Raw genomic sequence first — 23,401 nt, 5'->3', positions numbered from 1 at the left:
CACATAGCACATCCTCAGGGACACATAGCACATCCTCAGAGACACATAGCACATCGGGGACACATAGCACATCCTCAGGGACACATAGCACATCCTCAGAGACACATAGCACATCAGGGACACATAGCACATCAGGGACACATAGCACATCCTCAGAGACACATAGCACATCAGGGACACATAGCACATCAGGGACACATAGCACATCAGAGACACATAGCACATCCTCAGGGACACATAGCACATCCTCAGGGACACATCGCACATCCTCAGAGACACATAGCACATCAGGGACACATAGCACATCAGGGACACATAGCACATCAGAGACACATAGCACATCCTCAGGGACACATAGCACATCCTCAGGGACACATAGCACATCCTCAGGGACACATAGCACATCCTCAGGGACACATCGCACATCCTCAGGGACACATAGCACATCCTCAGGGACACATAGCACATCCTTGACCCATTCAGTCCAGGAACACATCTGTTCTCCGCGGACAAATACATATAATTTTGGGTGGTCCTTGACATGCAAAAAGTTTGAGAACCACTGATATTATAATCTCTCAAGAACAGATCCCGCCCCCCCCCCCCCCCCCCCCCACATCCTCAGAGACACATAGCACATCCTCAGAGACACATAGCACATCCTCAGAGACACATAGCACATCCTCAGAGACACATAGCACATCCTCAGAGACACATAGCACATCCTCAGGGACACATAGCACATCCTCAGGGACACATAGCACATCCTCAGGGACACATAGCACATCCTCAGGGACACCTAGCACATCCTCAGGGACACATAGCACATCCTCAGGGACACATAGCACATCCTCAGGGACACATAGCACATCAGGGACACATAGCACATCCTCAGGGACACATAGCACATCCTCAGGGACACATAGCACATCCTCAGGGACACATAGCACATCCTCAGGGACACATAGCACATCCTCAGGGACACATAGCACATCCTCAGGGACACATAGCACATCCTCAGGGACACATAGCACATCCTCAGGGACACATAGCACATCCTCAGGGACACATAGCACATCCTCAGAGACACATAGCACATCGGGGACACATAGCACATCCTCAGGGACACATAGCACATCCTCAGAGACACATAGCACATCAGGGACACATAGCACATCAGGGACACATAGCACATCCTCAGAGACACATAGCACATCAGGGACACATAGCACATCAGGGACACATAGCACATCAGGGACACATAGCACATCAGAGACACATAGCACATCCTCAGGGACACATAGCACATCCTCAGGGACACATAGCACATCCTCAGGGACACATCGCACATCCTCAGAGACACATAGCACATCCTCAGGGACACATAGCACATCCTCAGAGACACATAGCACATCAGGGACACATAGCACATCCTCAGGGACACATAGCACATCAGGGACACATAGCACATCCTCAGAGACACATCGCACATCCTCAGAGACACATAGCACATCCTCAGAGACACATCGCACATCCTCAGAGACACATAGCACATCCTCAGGGACAAAAAGCACATCCTTAACCCATTCAGTCCAGGAACACATCTGTTCTCCGCGGACAAATACATATAATTTTGGGTGGTCCTTGACATGCAAAAAGTTTGAGAACCACTGATATTATAATCTCTCAAGAACAGATCCCGCCCCCCCCCCCCCCCCCACATCCTCAGAGACACATAGCACATCCTCAGAGACACATAGCACATCCTCAGAGACACATAGCACATCCTCAGGGACACATAGCACATCCTCAGAGACACATAGCACATCCTCAGGGACACATAGCACATCCTCAGGGACACATAGCACATCCTCAGGGACACATAGCACATCCTCAGAGACACATAGCACATCCTCAGGGACACATAGCACATCCTCAGGGACACATCGCACATCCTCAGAGACACATAGCACATCCTCAGGGACACATAGCACATCCTCAGAGACACATAGCACATCAGGGACACATAGCACATCCTCAGGGACACATAGCACATCAGGGACACATAGCACATCCTCAGAGACACATCGCACATCCTCAGAGACACATAGCACATCCTCAGAGACACATCGCACATCCTCAGAGACACATAGCACATCCTCAGGGACAAAAAGCACATCCTTAACCCATTCAGTCCAGGAACACATCTGTTCTCCGCGGACAAATACATATAATTTTGGGTGGTCCTTGACATGCAAAAAGTTTGAGAACCACTGATATTATAATCTCTCAAGAACAGATCCCGCCCCCCCCCCCCCCCCACATCCTCAGAGACACATAGCACATCCTCAGAGACACATAGCACATCCTCAGAGACACATAGCACATCCTCAGAGACACATAGCACATCCTCAGAGACACATATCACATCCTCAGAGACACATAGCACATCCTCAGGGACACATAGCACATCCTCAGAGACACATAGCACATCCTCAGGGACACATAGCACATCCTCAGGGACACATAGCACATCCTCAGGGACACATAGCACATCCTCAGAGACACATAGCACATCAGGGACACATAGCACATCCTCAGGGACACATAGCACATCAGAGACACATAGCACATCCTCAGAGACACATAGCACATCCTCAGGGACACATAGCACATCAGGGACACATAGCACATCCTCAGAGACACATAGCACATCCTCAGAGACACATAGCACATCAGGGACACATAGCACATCAGGGACACATAGCACATCCTCAGGGACACATAGCACATCCTCAGGGACACATAGCACATCCTCAGGGACACATAGCACATCCTCAGGGACACATAGCACATCGGGGACACATAGCACATCCTCAGAGACACATAGCACATCAGGGACACATAGCACATCAGGGACACATAGCACATCCTCAGGGACACATAGCACATCCTCAGGGACACATAGCACATCCTCAGGGACACATAGCACATCCTCAGGGACACATAGCACATCGGGGACACATAGCACATCCTCAGAGACACATAGCACATCAGGGACACATAGCACATCAGGGACACATAGCACATCCTCAGGGACACATCGCACATCCTCAGAGACACATAGCACATCCTCAGGGACACATAGCACATCAGGGACACATAGCACATCCTCAGGGACACATAGCACATCAGGGACACATAGCACATCCTCAGGGACACATAGCACATCAGGGACACATAGCACATCCTCAGGGACACATAGCACATCCTCAGGGACACATAGCACATCAGGGACACATAGCACATCCTCAGGGACACATAGCACATCAGGGACACATAGCACATCCTCAGGGACACATAGCACATCCTCAGAGACACATAGCACATCCTCAGAGACACATAGCACATCAGGGACACATAGCACATCAGGGACACATAGCACATCCTCAGGGACACATCGCACATCCTCAGAGACACATAGCACATCCTCAGGGACACATAGCACATCCTCAGAGACACATAGCACATCCTCAGAGACACATAGCACATCCTCAGAGACACATAGCACATCCTCAGAGACACATATCACATCCTCAGAGACACATAGCACATCCTCAGGGACACATAGCACATCCTCAGAGACACATAGCACATCCTCAGGGACACATAGCACATCCTCAGGGACACATAGCACATCCTCAGGGACACATAGCACATCCTCAGAGACACATAGCACATCAGGGACACATAGCACATCCTCAGGGACACATAGCACATCAGAGACACATAGCACATCCTCAGAGACACATAGCACATCCTCAGGGACACATAGCACATCAGGGACACATAGCACATCCTCAGAGACACATAGCACATCCTCAGAGACACATAGCACATCAGGGACACATAGCACATCAGGGACACATAGCACATCCTCAGGGACACATAGCACATCCTCAGGGACACATAGCACATCCTCAGGGACACATAGCACATCCTCAGGGACACATAGCACATCGGGGACACATAGCACATCCTCAGAGACACATAGCACATCAGGGACACATAGCACATCAGGGACACATAGCACATCCTCAGGGACACATAGCACATCAGGGACACATAGCACATCCTCAGGGACACATAGCACATCCTCAGGGACACATAGCACATCAGGGACACATAGCACATCCTCAGGGACACATAGCACATCCTCAGAGACACATAGCACATCCTCAGAGACACATAGCACATCCTCAGGGACACATAGCACATCCTCAGGGACACATAGCACATCAGGGACACATAGCACATCAGGGACACATAGCACATCCTCAGGGACACATCGCACATCCTCAGAGACACATAGCACATCCTCAGGGACACATAGCACATCAGGGACACATAGCACATCCTCAGGGACACATAGCACATCAGGGACACATAGCACATCCTCAGGGACACATAGCACATCAGGGACACATAGCACATCCTCAGGGACACATAGCACATCCTCAGAGACACATAGCACATCCTCAGAGACACATAGCACATCCTCAGGGACACATAGCACATCCTCAGGGACACATAGCACATCAGGGACACATAGCACATCAGGGACACATAGCACATCCTCAGGGACACATAGCACATCAGGGACACATAGCACATCAGGGACACATCAGGGACACATAGCACATCCTCAGGGACACATAGCACATCCTCAGGGACACATAGCACATCAGGGACACATAGCACATCCTCAGGGACACATAGCACATCCTCAGGGACACATAGCACATCCTCAGGGACACATCGCACATCCTCAGGGACACATAGCACATCCTCAGGGACACATAGCACATCCTCAGAGACACATAGCACATCGGGGACACATAGCACATCAGAGACACATAGCACATCCTCAGGGACACATAGCACATCAGGGACACATAGCACATCCTCAGGGACACATAGCACATCAGGGACACATAGCACATCCTCAGGGACACATAGCACATCCTCAGGGACACATAGCACATCCTCAGAGACACATAGCACATCCTCAGGGACACATAGCACATCCTTGACCCATTCAGTCCAGGAACACATCTGTTCTCCGCGGACAAAAACATAAAATTTTGGGTGGTCCTTGACATGCAAAAAGTTTGAGAACCACTGATATTATAATCTCTCAAGAACAGATCCCGCCCCCCCCCCCCCCCCCCCCCAAAAGTGAAAAACAGCAGAGGGCGCCGTTTGACGATGGGTCCCCAGATTGCTGATATTATAGCAACATAAGTTTAAAAAAAAAACTGTCTCACCACTGTCCCACTGTGACCCGTCTCTCCTCCTCCTCCAGATGACGACTCGTCAGAGAGTGGCAGTGCCAACGGGCTGCCGGCGCTGACCTCTCCGGAGGTCCTGGCGGCGGGCGGCGGGGCGGGGGCCGTCCCAGACGGCGGCGCGGTGGAGGTGAGGGAGAACGGCGTGCTGAGCAGGGAGAACGGCGCGCTGATGAGCGCTCCCCTGGACTTCAGCACCACCTCGTCCTCGTCCTCCTCCGAGAACCTCGCTGACACGCTGCTGCCAGCAGGGGGCTCCCCGCTCGCCTCTTACCCCACAGACCCCAGCAGGAAGTACCCGGTCAAAACAGAATACAGCAACAAGGTACAGGACAGGGAGGTGTCGTGATGTTAAGTTATAAAGTGATTAGATATAACCAGTGGTGGTAAAAGTACTCAGTTTTGTTTACTTAAATAAAAGTATCAATACCGCAGTATAGAAATACTAAATGAATAAATAAAACTGCGGAATTCTAAATTTACTTGAGTAAAAGTGCAAAAGTAGAAAGTACTCATTATGCAGAATGTCCCATTTCACACAAGTTTTCAAATGTATAAAATGTATGAAAATCCTTTGAAAATAGCAGATCTACAAGCTCTACAGAGCTTGTAGATCTGCTATTTTCGAATGGCCGAAATGTATATAGGGCTGAAGTGGTTAATGTATGTTTTGTAATCAAAATCTACAAAGTAACTAGTAACTAATGTTTTCAAATAATTGTAGTGGAGTAAAACGTACAATATTTGCCTCTGAGATGTAGTGGAGTGTCAGGGACCGAGTTGGTCGGAAGGAGAGACACAGGGAAAACTTTGGTGGTTTTAAAACATTGTTCTCTTTTTTTCTTTCTTTTTCTTTCTTTTCTTTTTTCGTTGTTGCAAATTAATGTTTTAACAAAACAAAGGAGCTCAACACAAAGGAATTTAAATTAAATAACAAAACAAACTGGGACTGAACAACACAACTGAACTGAAAACTTCACTCACCAGAATGACACAGGAGGTGGACATATATAGGGACGGGTCAGACCACTATTAACACAAAAGGGGGAAAAGACAAAGACTACCATTGAAACACACACTGAAAACCCCTGCCCCACCCCATGGTACAGAGGGACTGTGGTGCAGTCCAATTTCTCCAGATTAGCTGTAGATCTGGAGCAGCTGATCCCCATTGCTTTGGCCAGCCCATCATGTCCATATATGTCAGTCAGCACCCTCCCACAGCACTGGTAACTCAAAGACAACTCAGTCAAATCAAATACAAATAAACTCAACAAACAATAAATGATGTCATTTCAACTTGTTAATAATGTCCAGCTTAAAATAAACACACTAAATATATAAACCAAAAGGAAGAGTTACCATACATTATAGTCTATGTGTGGCTGCTGAGATAACTAATGTGTGTGTTGTGTCGTCTCTCTCCAGTCTCCTCAGTACAGCTCGGGAAGCTACGACTCCGTGAAGACGGAGCTGAGTCTGAGCGCCGAGGACCTGACGTCCGGCCGGACGCACATGATGGACGACGACGACGACGAACACGACGACCACGATGACAGCGACAAGATCAACGACGCCGAGGGCATGGACCCTGAGAGACTGAAAGCATTCAACGTAAGACCACCTACACACTAGATACGTGATTATAATCATGTCACGGGGCACGGTGGCACGGTCGGTATAGCGCTGTCGCCTCACAGCTATAGAAGGTCTTGGGTTCGGTTCCCTGCCGTGGGTGCCGTGGGCGTGTTCTCTCCTCCGCGTCATCAATGCCCCATAACCAGGCCCGGTGCCAGGGACGTGCACAGATAGACTCTAGGTGGTGCTAGAGCACCTGCCCTTTGCCCTCTTTATCAGAAGTGCCCTTTTGAAAAAAAGGGAAAAAAAGTTTTTTTCTTTTTCAGTTTACAGCAGGGGTCTTCAACAGGGGGTCCGGGACCCCTAGGGGGTCCTCAGAGTTACTACAGGGGGTCCGCCAAATGTGATATGATTTTTCTTTTTACCATAACCACTCGAAACCTAGCATCCCTTTTCTGAGGAGAACTTTAGCCAAAAATAGCCGATCTACAAGCCCACAACGCCTCGCGCTGCGAGGCGTTGTGGGCTTGTAGATCGGCTATTTTTGGCAAAGAGGTATAGGTGGAGAGGGAAAAAAGAGCAGACCAAGTAAACAAAAAAAAGTATAATTTACTTGAGCACCTGCCCCTCAAAATGTCTGTGCACGCCACTGCCCGGCGCCAGATGAAATGACTAAGGGTGCAGTTGAAAATTGTGAGGGTGCACAGTATGCACACGTGCTGTGCGCATGCATGTGTCCCCAAACCCGTGCGCCCGGTTATTGGGTGGATTTTGGGCGCTTTTTTTGTTACTTTACTTTGGTTTTAGGGAATGGTTTGGGTTGGACTTCAGTGTTAAGCCTTTTCAGAAAGGGCGTCCTTTCAGAAAAAGGCAGAGCAAGGAAGTTTTGCTCTCGCCATCTTGTTTTTGAATGAAAGTCTTTTTGGGATCCTGTTACTCTTTAATTTCTTAAGGTCCTTATAATTTCACATTCTGTTTAACTAAGTCTTTAATCTAAATTCTAAATCTTTGCCCTAAGTTCTTTTTTGGCTGTTTCACCTTTCCTAGAGCTTTTTAAAAAAAGAAGGGGGAAGGATTCCCAATTAGGGTTTAACCATTTTACCTTTCTTTAAGGTTCAGGTTTTTAGGCAGGTTTATAAACTATAAAATAAAATTGCCAGTGGACTTTGTGAGACATGTTCACTGGGGACTGTGCATGGCAGGTACGTCCAATCATCCTGAGTCCCACCTTAGTTGGACCGCATACCAAGTAAATGAAAATAGCAAGACGAGCTTGTAGATCGGCTATTTTCAAATATGAATATCTGGGCCAAAGTGGTTAGACTGATTTTGATGCTTACTGTAGGCTAACTAATGTATTTGGGGACCACCTCCCAGGGAGCACAAGGCATTGTCTGTCTGGAGGTACTGTAGTCATTCTTGTGTCCTGATGTCCAAAATGGTCATAAATTGAAATAAAAAAATAATAAATATATATAGATTTACATGGGGTGGGGGCGGGTCTCAGCTTGTGTCAGATGGAAGAAGGAAGGAAACCACTGGGGTCTCCCAGGGCTCTGGACTTGGTTCGCTCCTTTTTTCCCTCTACACCAGTGGTTTTCAACCTTTTTTGCATCAAGGACCCCCAGATTGACACACATTAGCCCAGGGACCCCCATTTGAAAAGATATGGCAGGGACCCCCGATAAGAGAAGATTTTTTACGGCTCTAGCAGTGATTCTCAACCATTTTAATTTCAAGGACCCCCAGTTTGACATGCATTAGGGCTACGGACCCCCATTTAATGGCATTTCTATCTCTGGGACCCCAATTCATATTGTAAAATCAATGTTAATTTAACTCTGAGAGTGTACAAATGGAACCAAATGGACCCGTCAGGGTCCATTTGGTTCCATTTGTACACTCTCAGAGTTACAGACCCATAAGGGTCCATTTGGTTCCTGTCCATCATTTAGCTGGGGACCCCCTGGAACTCCCTCAAGGACCACTGGTGGTCCCCGGACCACTGGTTGAGAACCACTGCTCTACACCAAGCTATTTTCATACGTTTAAACTTTACTTTGATACTATTATATTGTGATGCCAATACTGCTGTGCGTTTTACCCACATGGGGTTTAAATGTGTCCTCATGCCTCTGTCAGATGTTTGTGCGTCTCTTTGTGGACGAGAACCTGGACCGCATGGTCCCCATCTCCAAGCAGCCCAAGGAGAAGATCCAGGCCATCATGGAGTCGTGCGGACGCCAGTTCCCCGAGTTCCAGGAGCGCTCCCGCAAACGCATACGCACCTACCTCAAATCCTGCCGCCGCATGAAGAAGGGGGGCTTCGAGGTAGGGGGCGAGGGGGGGGGGGGGGTCTGCTGACAGGAGATGGTGGCTCTAAGGCATTGGTTCTCAAAGTGGGGTCCGGGGACCCCCAGGGGTCCTCGGTGGGGTACCAAGGGATCCCCAGCTAAATAAGTTGATATAGCGTCACAATCATTTTAACCACTTTAACCATAAATGTATTAAACTAGAAGTTCGGGCCCGAACGTCTAGCGTGACGCGTCGTTCACTTTGCAGTGCCACCTTACAGGCACCTCACAGTGTGAGAGAGAGTTTTGTGCTCTCCTAAATCCACGACAGGCTTTTAAAGTACCCACTTCAGAAAGAGGTGACGTGCATCACCTCTCCAATGACCAAAACCCACTATGGAAGCCGTCGAACTGGTGCGATCTGACGGCATCCTAGAATTTATAGGTAGGATGTGATGTCATGTGATGTCAGATTACGTCACACTGGCGTGATGTCAGATTACGTCACACTGGCTACATACAACGTTACAACGTACATACTGATGGCGCGTCACACTGGCGTGATGTGGCGTGATGTCAGATTACGTCACACTGGCCACATACAACGTTCGTACATACTGACAACCGACATGGCGCAGGATTCAAATTGTATATATATAGATAGCAGATATACAAGCTCTTAGCGCTCAAGCTATGAGCTTGTGGGGGGAGCCACAATCATTTATAAAAATATATATTCATTCAAACTTTTTTTTATGTTGCTAATTATTTTTTTAACCGTTTTTTCCCCTCCTAATTTAGTTGTTATGCTAATACATTCCTCCCACTGCTTGTCACTGCTGTCGTACCGTCTGGCTCAGCTGTTGTAGTATATAGGCCACTGGTTCTCAAACTTCTTTATGTCAAGGACCCCCAAAATGATATATATTTGTCCGCGGACCCCCATCTCACAAACGTTGTTCCAGGGACCCCAGAAGCAAAGATTTGAGTTTAAAATGTTTGCTTTAAAAAATATATATGTACTGTACTGTATATTCAAAGATTTGCACACATTTAAATAGCAGATCTACAAGCTCATAGCGCTCATGAGCTTGTATATCTGCTATTTTTGAATAGCTAAAGTATAAAATAATAGTTTTGTGACGCTATATTAACTTATTTAGCTGGGGACCACTTGGTACCCCCTCAAGGACCCCTGGGGGTCCCCAGACCCCACTTTGAGAACAAACGGCATCGATAGACCATATTGTCTATCACTCCAGCTTGCAGCATGTGTTGCTCAAAATGCAGACACATTAGTAAAGTGTGTGTGTGTGTGTGTGTGTGTGTATGTGTGTGTGTGTGTGTGTGTGTGTGTGTGTGTGTGTGTGTGTGTGTGTGTGTGTGTGTGTGTGTGTGTGTGTGTGTGTGTGTGTGTGTGTGTGTGTGTGTGTGTGTGTGTGGCTTCATTCAAACACCAAAAGATGGAAAGAACATATGGTGTGTGCGTAATGTGCCCACTTTTGTCAGCTGTCAGACTTTCTCTGAAAGCAAATTAACACTGTATAAGCGTTAAATGCTGTATATTTGACTTACCACCTATCATACGCTCTTTCTCCTGCTTTTACTCTAAGATGAAGTACTTTATAAAGGTCTGTAAATTCAACAGGTGATACAGGTTTCACTTTGGTTTTCCCGGTCGCAAGCCTGAGTGGCTCATTCTCCAAACTATTGACCACGTTATCAATTGAAAATCGTGATGACGATGACGTAACGTTGGATTACTTTGCGGATGATTTCTCAAATGATTTGAATTCATGTGAATGTACAGTATCAATGCTGTAACACTGGGTGATATTGATCCTTAATTTCCCAATTTCAGTCAATTTAGAAATCTGTAGTAGTCTGGATAACAACAGTTTGGTATATAGCCCACTTCAAAGACAAATGAAGTCAGTCATTACTTTCATTATAAGAGCCAACATGACTTGTGAAGCTCAACCGGGAATATCTTGTGGGGACGTCACCGAGATATCACAAGAGCATGTGGATCTGCTATTTTCAATACTTCTTAACCCATTAAGACCTGGAACTGTGTCATTTTTTGATTTGAGCTAAAAAGCATTATTTTACACTTTGGGCTATTCAAAAATAGCAGATCTACAAGCTCATAGCGCGGCACCGAGTGCCGCGATACGAGCTTGTAGATCTGCTATTTTTGAAAAATCGTGAAAATGTGTGCAAATCTTTGAATATATATATTTTTAAAGCAAACATTTTTAACTCAAATCTTTGCTTCTGGGGGGTCCCTGGAACAAAATATTTTGTTGGGGGCCCGCCGCCAAATACATATAATTTTGGGGGTCCTTGACATGAAAAAGATTGAGCACCACTGATATAGAAACATACGTTTTTCAGAATACTGTTGGGATTTAGGAGACATGTAGAATTGGCTTCAGGTCTAAATGCGTTAAACTTGTTATTTATTTATTTATGGAAATATTATTAGATTTATCATTTTAGGGCCGCAACCTAAAATGAGTGTGACACCCCTGTTAAGATGTGTAGGAGTTGGTCTGTCTGCTTGGTTAACTGTCTGTCTGTCTGTCTGTCTGTCCCGTCTTGTCAGATTCGACCGACGCCTCCTCACCTCACCTCTGCCATGGCTGAGAACATTCTGGCTGCCGCCTGCGAGAGTGAAACCCGAAACGCTGCCAAGAGGATGCGACTAGATGTCTACCCGGCAACTGTGAGTGTGTGTGGAATCTAATCCACCAATAATTGATCAAAAAAGATGTACTTTTCACCTACAATGACATGCCCAAAAATATTGATCGATCATTAATCTTTTTTTTAAATTAAACTATCGATTATTTTGTTTAAACAATTGCTTAAAATTATTAGTTGGATTAACTGCTACACGCTCCTAAATCAAAGCTTTCATTCCTAGGATGAACCTGCCTCCGTTGACAAGCCTGTCTCCAGGGAGACGACCTCTTTGACCCCGTCGGGCTTCTCCATAGTGGCCTCTGCATTCCCCCAGGAGCAGATCTTCACCAACGGAGGCCTCAGCTACAACATCCGCAGCTATGGGACCGTTGTCACTGGAAACCAGCAGAACACTGCTGCTACACCACAGACCAATGGTGAGTCTTATTTATCCTACACTTAACTGCATGGATCAAAGTACAAACCCCTTTATCCTGCTCCTAACTGCATGAATCATAGTACAAACCCCTTTACCCTGCTCCTAACTGCATGAATCATAGTACAAACCCCTTTATCCTGCACCTAACTGCATGAATCATAGTACAAACCCCTTTATCCTGCTCCTAACTGCATGAATCATAGTACAAACCCCTTTATCCTGCTCCTAACTGCATGAATCATAGTACAAACCCCTTTATCCTGCACATAACTGCATGAATCATAGTACAAACCCCTTTATCCTGCTCCTAACTGCATGAATCATAGTACAAACCCCTTCATCCTGCACCTAACTGCATGGATCAATGGAAATGGAAGTGAAAGTAGTTCAAATACATTATATTGGAAATAAGTCTGCTGTTTTGTTTTCCTGAGTGTTTTCATTGTTTCTAATCATTTGAATGCTTCTTTCCGTTGGTATTTCTGTATGTAAAACCCTTTGTGAGTTCTCTCTGTGAAAAGTGCTATACAAATAAAATGGACTTACTTCCTCTCCTCCTCAGGCCCCACAGACCTCAGTATGAAGGCCGTGGCTCCCAACGCCTCCTCCAGCTCCAACAGTCACGGTCAGGGCGGCGGGGGAGGGGGGGCGTCCGCCCAGCTCAGCGCCCCCGAGGTGACGGCCGTCAGGCAGCTCATCGCAGGCTACCGAGAGTCTGCCGCCTTCCTGCTCCGCTCGGCGGATGAGCTGGAGAACCTCATCCTGCAACAGAACTGAGTCCAAAACCCCCCCCCCACCCACAACGCCAGAGCCTGGCTGAGCAGGGCCAACCGGTGCCAAGATCCTTCTTCTCTCAACAAAGCCTGTCCGCCCACAGTCTCTGTGTTCAGGCTGGACTTTGAAGTCCATACAAAGACACGAGCGTTTCGCTGGTGAAACTGCAGCGCACAATTGATCCTGTGGTGGTGTATGCTCCTTTTTTCTGTCCGTTAACACGCGTTTGTACATGTATTTGAAAGGAACAGAACATATCACAGGCTGACGTGTGTTGTCATGACACCCTCAACCTCCATTTCCTCTCAGGTCTTCTAGGCTCCGATCTGTGCAGAACAAAAAAACAAATCATTGGACAGAACATGAAGGACGTGAGAGGATTACATTATTGTGAGTGGTGTTGCTCTTGAATTAGATGTTACCTTTACTTTTTACATTTGCTGTCGTGTGCAGAGGTTTGGGTGCGTGAGGTTGCTTATACCCGCATTCCCTTTTGAAGATGCTCGGTAATGAAGTGACCTGCAGCGCCCACTGTAATCGTTACATGGTAGGAATTTGATGTTGTCAACTCGTTTTGGTAATTACAGGATGAAAAAAATATACCACGTGGCGACAACATTCACCGTTCTAAGTAGATACTCTCTGGCGCTTCAAAAACAAACACATAAGCTAACAAACACTCACCATATTCACTTATTTGTATGGACACATTTGGGAGAAATCTTGACATGGACCCGCTGCTACAGACGTGGCCTGTTCCGCCACCGAACTGCTGACCTCAACAGCTTAGGATGTGCTGACGTCGGTACACACATGCAAAACAAACACATACACACACACACACACACAAGAGAGGGAGATACAACTAAATTACGTGGAAAATACTTTCGATGAGACTTGAACCACAGAATCAAAACGGATCATTCCAGCTCGGTGTTTGTATTCTCTAGTACCTCTTGTCTTGTCCTTGGAATGGTTGCCTCGTTCTTAGGTTATAGTGGTCGTTTACTCTCTCTCTCTCTCGCCATGATTCCACTCTCATTTTGTTATTGTTTTCAGAGTGAATTTTGTTTTTCATCAGCAATTTTCTCAATTTCCTCAAAAGGAACTCTAGATGAGGCTTTTTTTTAAAGAAGTCTGGGTATGCAAATGAAGGTCTTTAGACACCAGTCAGGGATACTAAAAGGAGATTAATATATTGTTTAGGGGTCATATAACCAGTGCTACTGAAGAAGTGGAAAAAGGTGCAATATTGAAGATAATCAGTAACGGCGTGCTTATGGAAATATGACTTTTGAGAAACCCAACATCCGGTTAGACTAGATAGTGGCTCAAGCCTTTTGGAAAAGTACATGCTTAGAGAGGAAGGCGTATTGTACTCCTGTTAGGTACGCTAACAGAGGAAGGCGTATTGTACTCCTGTTAGGTACGCTAACAGAGGAAGGCGTATTGTACTCCTGTTAGGTACGCTAACATCTTTCATGCTGTAAAATACAGTAGATTAAAACAAAAATAACAATAATTGATATCCCACCATGCAGCATTGTAGCCAATTTCAATGTTGTTTGTCATCAACGCTGATCGTTAACTTTAACCTCATAACTGACTGAGGCACTTTCACTGATTAGAACCAATCATTCAGGAGTGGCTATATGAAAAGGGACCTTTTATAAATATGAGACTTAATGTTTAATGTCTTTATTTGATATTTTGATGTGAATTTTGTGGGATGACGAGTCCGGAAGTAGGTTCAGTGAGAGTTTTCGTGGAGTCGTTAATGGACCCAGGTGAATAGATTGGTACACAGTAAAATCCTCAGCGTTAATTTACCCATTTGTATGGACGTAACCAAATGTATGTGGTTACATTTGTACACTCTCGAGAGTTAAAAGATCATTCAGGATTTTATAGGGGATGTAGAGAGGTTTTCTCGTTAGCGTCCTTCATGGGTCCATTCTTGTACACTCTGAGTTCTTTTTTTTTAGCACTGTGGGTTTTGCTGTGTACATTCTGTCCTTAACACACTGTTTGAAAGACGCAAAAGACAATCTTAGGAAAAAGAAGAAGATGTAATTACGTACATCGCCGTTTACTCACAAACTCTGCTGTGGTGTGTGCGTGTGTGCGCGCGCGTGTGTGCGTGCGTCTGTGAGTGTGTGTATGTTCATGTGTGTGTGTGCGTGTGCGTGTGTGTGTGCGTGTGTGCCCCAGCCAGATGTAGAGCACATTCTCAGAACAGACACTTTTGTTTAGGGGGTCATAGGGGTCAGCGGAGAGCTGAGCACAACGGCGGCCGTGTTAGTGTGTGTATGTGTTGATGTGGTGACATTTAATTACTCCTTTTTATTGTTGTTGTTGTTGTTGTTTGTTGTTTGTTGTTGTAAATGTGAGCATTAACTGTATGTATTATATTTTTTTGTGTTGAGTGGAGTTGGCCATTCAAAGCGATTTTTGTACAACATGGACTCATAGAGAGAAGTGACTCCGTCAGGCAGCCCAAACATTCCAGACACAAAGACAATGATTTTTTCATGAGAGATACTGTCTATATTTCTGTATCTATCAGAAAGCTCTCACGTTTACCAGTTATTATTTATTTTACACAATCCGTTTAACACCACTATAAGGCTTATTTTATACTCTGATCGCTTGCCAAAAAAAAAAAGAACTAATCTAGAAGCTAACAACACATGGCATACGTAGTATGAATCAGGCTTAATACAGATTCCTTCATACATTTACAGAATATAATAGTAACAACAGACTAGTAGAGTTCCATGTGCAAACAGTCTATTTACATATTATTGCCATGGCATGATTGGACCATAGGACATTTTCAAATGTCAAATCTATTATCTATTGCAACTTTGGAAGCACTTTATAGCTCAGGATTATGGTGACACAACACAGTGACATGAGCGTGTCTTTACCTCGGGTTCAGTTCAGACATGTTATAAATTATATGATGAATTATTGAGAGCACAATTAAACTCCACCTGGAAGCACTCGGCGAGGCCAATCTGGCACTATTCAAAATCACATCATTATTTCCTAATATTCTTTTTTTTTTTCTTTTCATGAAAGCCTTTCTTTTTATCTGGGCTAAAGGTTGCAATTTGGAAACGACATTGGTGCATATTGCTTTTGGATCTATTATTTTGGTATAGGCCATAGTGATTTTGAATGACCTAATCAATCAAGCCGATAGATGTACTTGGGATCTTTGTCCCCTCTATGTGTCTTCCTTGTCTCCTGTCCCTCCCCAGCCCCCTTGAGTCCTGTCGGTGACATATCGGTTGTGCTGCACCTTCATTTATGCTCTTTCATTCGGAAATACCTTTACGTTTGTCGAGCAAAACGTTGTCGCCGAAGCATGAAGCTGGTTTGACGCCGTCCCTACACTTTGATGTCTTACTAGACCTTCCAGAAAAAAGCGGGCAAAAATCCTTGATTATGCGGGCTAAAACTCTTGATTATGCGGGCTAAAACTCTTGATTATGCGGGCTAAAACTCTTGATTATGCGGGCTAAAACCCTTGATTTTGCGATGAAATATGCGTTTTTTTTGCAATTTTATGCGGTGAAATTGCGGGAAGTTGCGAAATATGCGGATAGTTGTCAAATATGCGGCAATATGCAGAAATATGCGGCAATATGCGAAATATGCGAGAAGTTGCGGAAAATGCGAAATATGTTAAAAGTTGCGAAATATGCGGAAATATGCGATGCGAATCGCATATTATGCGATGCGATGTGCGTATTATGCGATGCGATGCGCATATTATGCGATGCGATGCGGCCTTTTTGAAAAAACGTTACCCCCGCATAATTATGCGCCATTTTGCTGATTATACGGTAAATTCTGCGATCACATAAACGCATTTTTCTGGAGGGTCTATCTTACGCAGCGTCACAGTTGAATCTCTTATCTCAACGGTGTGCTTGCAGATGAGTCTACACTCACACTCATAGGTCTACATTGGGCATCTTTTTTCGGTGTGCGCTGGAGTTACTGTGATTGAAGACTAAACACATTGTTTTTTTCCCTTTTCTTTTCCTAACGGCCAATGGAATTTCTCTTTGTATTGACTGGACAATGTAATGTATCAATGTTTGGTTCAAAAAAAGGCCTGGTAGCTTGTGGATTGCTAAAGTGGTCAGATATATGTACTGTATATGTACTGTATAGCTGTACAAAGAGTGACAAAAGAAATGTTTTAAACCTTTAATTTTTAATGTGGGTACAGCACTGTTTAAAAAAAAAAAAAAAAAAAAAGTGGTTTTAACCCTTGCTTGTTTAACTTATCATTTGGTGGTGCTCTGTATGACTTCTATTGTTATTTATATTATTTTATTCGTTGCCTCTGCAGCACAGACAGAGACTGTAGCTCTGTGACGGGGGGGGGGGGGGGGTTGTAGCTCTGTGCAAAAAGGGGGTTTGTAGCTCTGTGCTAGGGGGTTATTGTACCTCTATGCAGGGGGTTTGTAGATCTGTGCCGGGGGGTTGTACTGTAGAACAGTGTGAAGCTTTGTAATTTTCCTCCCTCTGGTTTTTTGGACTCAGTGAAAGTGTGATGTTTACATGTACAGTTTTTCAGAATACTTTTTGCTTTTGCATTTTGTTCAGCTTGCGTTTCTTTTTGCCCCACCCCCACCCCCACCCCCGGTCTGCATACATTTTGCTTAGAAATGTTACTTTTTCTCGTCGCATCGCATCAACGGTGACTCCTTTGACTCTCGGTCACACGGCCAGCCTCTGTGGTTGACAAACGGTGGCGGCTTATGCCTTTAACGCGTTTAGACGGTGGACGGCGTGGCTTGCCGCCGCCGCCGCGTTGTTAGCTTGTTAATCAGTTTCCACGTCCACAAGCAACAGCGTCATGTGACGGGGGTATGAATAGGCTCTATGCACAGCAGCCATTTTGAAGAGAAATTGGGCCTCAACTTACTTCCTTCACAGGTCTTAACAATGATACTAATGAAGGCTCTGTTCCATTCTGGTCTAAACAGAGTCAGGGTGCTGATATTGAGCATGTTGGCTCACTGGAAACACTCCGCTACACCAGTGGGTCTCCAAGTGTGGTCCAGGGACCCTCGTGGTTTCTTGATGGGGGTCCAAATGGACCCCTTACGGGTGTGTAACTCTGAGAGTGTACAAATGGAACCAAATGGACCCGTCCTTGAAATGAAAAGGTCTGAGAACCACTGTGCTACATGAAATAGAACAAAGCCATCATTAGTATCATTGGTAAAACCTGTGAAGGAAGTAAGGAAGAGGCCCAATTTCTTTCCAATATGGCTGCTGTGCATAGAGCCTATTGAGCTTTAGTGCATCTGACTACTAAATCTGGAGTAAGAGAGAGAGAGAGAGAGAGAGAGCCTCGCAGCATCTCAAAGTGAAACGTCAAAGATTTATCAAGCATTGCGATTCTTGTTTTTCATTGGTGATCAATCATTGTGGCCTAGAAGAGAGTGAGGCGTTCTGGGAACAAAGCTGTCCCAGGAGCCTTACAGCTACATTAATGACAATACTGTAGTAAGTGCTCAGAATCTTTTTTCCTACCCCCCATGGCCATGTGGTCATCCTTAACCCCGGGAGGTACACTTTGACCTGTTGTTATACTATATCTCCATGGTAACATGAAGCCATTCCCCTTTCCTGGCCTTCAAAGGGGGAACCCATAAACCTCAGGAAATGCTGAATCTCCAACTTTAGTTGATATCCATTAATCTCTTCTGGAAACGAGAGTTTAAGCCTCTGCCGAAAACCATGACATTTATATGAGATGTTTATCGTTTTGTACATTTATCATTGTGATTAAAAAACAAGAAAGTGGAGCTTTTTTCCAGTACCTGTGACTTAATATTTTGATTTAGATTTTTTTTTGGAGTGTTTATAGGTATGAATATTTATTATATGTGAAACAACTAAAATACACACAAAAAAAGGCTGTTTCATTTGTATTTTCCATGCAAACCTGTCAAGGTGGGAATCTCTCTGCCTCTTACATATCACTAATGAGGACCTGTGTTTGTTTGGAAATAGCGCTTTTTCAGTGTTGCATCAACGCTATATGGTAAAAATAAAACTAAAAAAAAAACTAAAAACAACACCAGTGGTTTACCAACAGCAGAGTTGCAGGACTCTCCCCTCTTCTGAGATGTCAGTAATTGAATAAAACAGTGCGATGAGCTATCAAACTGAAACATGGCTTCTGGTTTTCTGTTATTTTTTTCTTCTTTGTATAATCAGCTCACATCTGCAACCATTCATCTATTTATTTTAGATTAACCCATTCAATCCGGGAACACATCTGTGTCATTTTAAGATTTCTTTATGAGCTATGAGCTTGTAGATCTGCTATTTTTGAAAAATCGTGAACATTTTTGCAAATCTTTGCGCATATATATATATATATATATATATATGTATATATATACATTTTTTACTCACATCTTTGCTTCTGGGGGTCCCTGAAACAACATATTTTTAGATGGGGGTCCGCGACAAAAAAACATCATTTTGGGGGGTCCCTGAAAAAGTCAGTGTGGAAAAAGCATCACATATAATGAGACTTGATCTTTGACTTAGAAGACATTATGTTTTTAATGTTGAATTATCAAATGTCTCCAGACAGACAGATACAGATATGTCCATGTATGAGCATTAAAAGGACACAGACAGACAGACACAATGGATATACTCTGACAACGAGTGCAACGGGTATTGCATAACCAGGTGGGACATACATTTCCAACTTGCATCGTTGCATAGTTTGTCAATTGTGTTTCATCTCCAGTATACCAGTGCAGTTACTGGTTCCTCTCGCCAACCTGACGTCCTCACGCTCTGTACAGAGACAAGAGAATAAACAGTAAAGAAAAACAAATGAATATTACTTTGATTAGAAGAAAACCTTTTATGCTCAAATCTATCATTTTTAGTTGTTGGTTCATCTTTGTTTACCTGGTGTTTGGTGTTGGTTGAACCGGGGGACCTGAAGATAAAATACAAGAGTTTGAGTGTTACAGAGTGCATGGATCCTCTCTAGCAGTGCAACCAGTTGGTTTATCTGTTGACATGAGATGATGTCCTTTGATTCTCCTGTTTGCTGCTATTTCTTTGATGTTCACAGGGTGGGGATGAGTACCTGTATGATTTATTTTTTTCATAATCATTCATTTTTGCGACTTGTCATTTTACATTTAGACAGGACTACAACAGACTCAGACAGACCTACACACAAGACAGAGTACATACAGAACATCATACGCATAAGACAAAAAAACAAAAACAGTAAAACAAAAAGTAAAACATAAAAAGATAGTTATCAAGTGGTAAAACTTCAGAAATGGGGGAGGGGGGGACGCAGCAAAATCCCTAGCACGTATCCCACCACCCTTTTATATAAACGTTTATAAATCCTTTAACATGATTTTTTTTTGTGATCACGTGATTTCAGGGTGTACTCTTCGGTTGTGCTTGGATCATTCACAGGCTGCGGAGCCCAGATAGATAGATAGGTAGGTAGATAGATAGATAGATAAAATAAGAGACTGTATTACTGTCATTATTTGTCACCTGAACATGTTATCTCCCGTAAGTCGTTTGTGTGACCAGAGTGAGTCCATTCCTTTCCAATACAGTCCTTCGCTGGAGACTCATCTCCTTTACAGGTAGATATGGTGTGCCATACAGCATGGCGTTTAGAACCAGGTCTCCTGTCTGTGTAAAGAGCTTGGCCACAGCCCAGCTGTCTACACACTACATGTGAAGCCTTCATGTCCCAGTCTTTATACCGATCAAACGTTGGTTTCCACTCTTTCCAGAGTTCCATCTCCAGTACACCAGCACAGTTACTGGTTCCTCCCACCAACCTGAGCTCTATACAGAGACAACATAATAAACAGTAAAGAAAAAAAGAAGAAAGAAGAATAAGTAATATCAATGTTATTACAAGAAAACTGTTTAGTTGTTGGTTCAAATATGTGTATACTGTATGTGTATATACAATTATAAAAGAAATGCCTTAGTTTGAGTGTACAGTGAACATGGATCCTCTCTATTAGTGCAACAAGTTTATGTTTATATATTGAAACACAGGAGATGATATCCTTTGTGTTCCTGTTTGCTGCTATTTATTTGACATTCACAGGGTGGGAATTAGTAACTGTATGATTACAATGTGTGTTACGCGCGCGCGCACGCACGCACGCACGCACGCACGCACGCACGCACGCACACACACACACACACACACACACACACACACACACACACACACACACACACACACACACACACACACACACACACACACACACACACACACACACAACTAATCCAAACCTAAAGTGTAATTGATATTTTACCTGAGCAGGTGAGTCCAACAGCTTTGTCAGGTGAGCAGGTGTTTCTAGTCGGGTTTGAGGTTCTACAGTCCAGGAGAACAGACTCGTTGCCTTCACACTGGAACTCTTGGGTCCACATTGGAACATTCACTTCTCCATGGAGCCCTTCCAGGAGGATTGCATGACTTCCACAGCCAAGCTGCCTGCAGACCACCTCTGCATCCTGCTGGTCAAAGTCACCTTCACACACTGAGACCCAAGACTGATTAGACTTCACCTCCACTCTGCCTGAACACTTACCAGGCCCATTCACCAACCTCACAGACTCTGAAGAGAGAGAGCGAGAGAGAGAGAGAGAGAGTTTTCTAAACCATTTAAATGTTACTTTTCTATACAAAGATGGTATATTTTTTTTAGCTTTTTTTAAAGGTAAAACATGTAAATAAGTGATTAAATGAACAGGTACTCAATGTAGTTCACATTAGTTCAATAGTTCATAAATGTGGTGACTTTACACCATCCACACACAGAATCTACTTTCATTGCCCCATAGCAGTGGAGTAGGAAGCTCCTCCACCCCTGATCCTAACCACGGACCAAGTGAGGCCTCAGCTCACCCGGACCAACACCAGGAAAGCACCGGGACTGGACAACATCAAAGCCCGGGTGCAGAGGACAACATCAAAGCCCGGGTGCAGAGGACAACATCAAAGCCCGGGTGCAGAGGACAACATCAACTCCCACATGTAGAGGATGTGTGCAGAGCAACTAGCTGCCCCGTTCAGGGACCGGTTCACTAAAAACTAAGCTTCAGACCTCCCAAAACAAACTGATTTTGATTGATTGATTGAATATTGTATTAGGCAAAAAATGTAAAACAGCAGAGTTACATTTAAAATAATTTGTCTAAAAGGTCCGTTCAAAAAAGTCCTTGCGGTCTTGTTTCCATTGAGGTCCTTGGTATTCAATTCATAGTCATATATAGTGGCACCAACAGTTCAAATATCATCGCAAAAATACAGAAAAAATATCACTATGTACAAACAAAAACAAAAAATGCAGAAAATAAAATAAATAATGCTATATGTACAACAATTGGGGGGGGGGGGGGGGTACGAATGCTTCTCCGCCTTAAGCCCACGACCCACCTAATTCCAACTTAACACACTTTGCTAGTTTGGGATGTCTCAGGGTAGAAGACAGGGTTAGTAAAATATGACAGTGATTTGTATTCCTGATACTCAAAGAGACAGAGCCCTCAATACCCTCATACCTGATGAACTACTTCTCCAAAGTGAGTGACACCCACAGCCACAACACCAGAGGGAGCGACCATGATCTGGTAACACCCACATATAGAACAAACATGGGAAAGTTCTTATTCTACTGCTCTGTCACCACAATTTGGAATGCCATGACACCATCCATTAAAGGATGTAAACACTGGTCTCTTTCAAAACAGGCCTGAAAAAACATCTATCAGGAGACCACAAGGGGAGGTCCATGTCATTTTCCATCTCTTTTGTACATTTATTGTTTGTATTTGTAGATGACATGTATAATTGTGTTTAATAATTTTAATGTATTAATAATTTTCGTATGCCATGTTGATGAATTGAATACATATAGTCCATGAGCCAGAGCCCCAAAATTGAGCAATGATTATCGAAAGAGTGGGCAAAACCAAACCTATATTAAATTGTTCATAGGGTCAATACGAGTAAATAAATATATGATAACCTTTCCACAGGATTAGCTTTTTCATGGTTATCACACATTTTGTTATTTTCCCCATACGTACATGACAGGTGAAAAAATTACAACATTTAAAAAAGAGTTATCATAATGAAACTCCTGAGTTGATTACTTACATGAAGACAATGATTTATCGTATTACAAGTTTTCTGAAATCGTATATTTAAATATGCA

The 23,401-nt window shown here is 44.2% G+C and overlaps 2 protein-coding genes across 2 annotated transcripts in view; one reads left to right on the top strand and one right to left on the bottom strand.

Moving 5' to 3' along the window:
* nol4la (nucleolar protein 4-like a) overlaps nucleotides 1-15,293 on the top strand; it is a 57,504-nt gene extending 42,211 nt beyond the window's left edge. Inside the window, exons 6-11 of the mRNA XM_084068481.1 lie at nucleotides 5,366-5,673; nucleotides 6,777-6,962; nucleotides 9,069-9,257; nucleotides 11,829-11,948; nucleotides 12,150-12,345; nucleotides 12,910-15,293. Coding sequence (XP_083924607.1) covers nucleotides 5,366-5,673; nucleotides 6,777-6,962; nucleotides 9,069-9,257; nucleotides 11,829-11,948; nucleotides 12,150-12,345; nucleotides 12,910-13,124 — 1,214 coding nt within the window. The 3' untranslated portion in view covers nucleotides 13,125-15,293. The remainder of the gene's footprint in view (nucleotides 1-5,365; nucleotides 5,674-6,776; nucleotides 6,963-9,068; nucleotides 9,258-11,828; nucleotides 11,949-12,149; nucleotides 12,346-12,909) is intronic.
* A 4,621-nt stretch (nucleotides 15,294-19,914) lies between these two features.
* LOC311053614 (scavenger receptor cysteine-rich type 1 protein M130-like) lies at nucleotides 19,915-21,611 on the bottom strand (the record flags this gene model as incomplete). Its single annotated transcript, XM_084069222.1, has 4 exons — nucleotides 19,915-19,970; nucleotides 20,088-20,118; nucleotides 20,703-21,005; nucleotides 21,494-21,611. 4 exons carry the CDS (start codon nucleotides 21,609-21,611, stop codon nucleotides 19,964-19,966), a joined length of 459 nt encoding a protein of 152 aa, XP_083925348.1. The 3' UTR covers nucleotides 19,915-19,963.
* Nucleotides 21,612-23,401: the final 1,790 nt, after the last annotated feature.

This window comes from Gymnoscopelus microlampas (genome assembly GCF_963454915.1).
Source record: "Gymnoscopelus microlampas genome assembly, chromosome: 10".
NCBI classification, from domain to species: Eukaryota; Metazoa; Chordata; class Actinopteri; order Myctophiformes; family Myctophidae; genus Gymnoscopelus; species Gymnoscopelus microlampas.
This window is presented reverse-complemented; position numbering and strand designations above follow the sequence as displayed.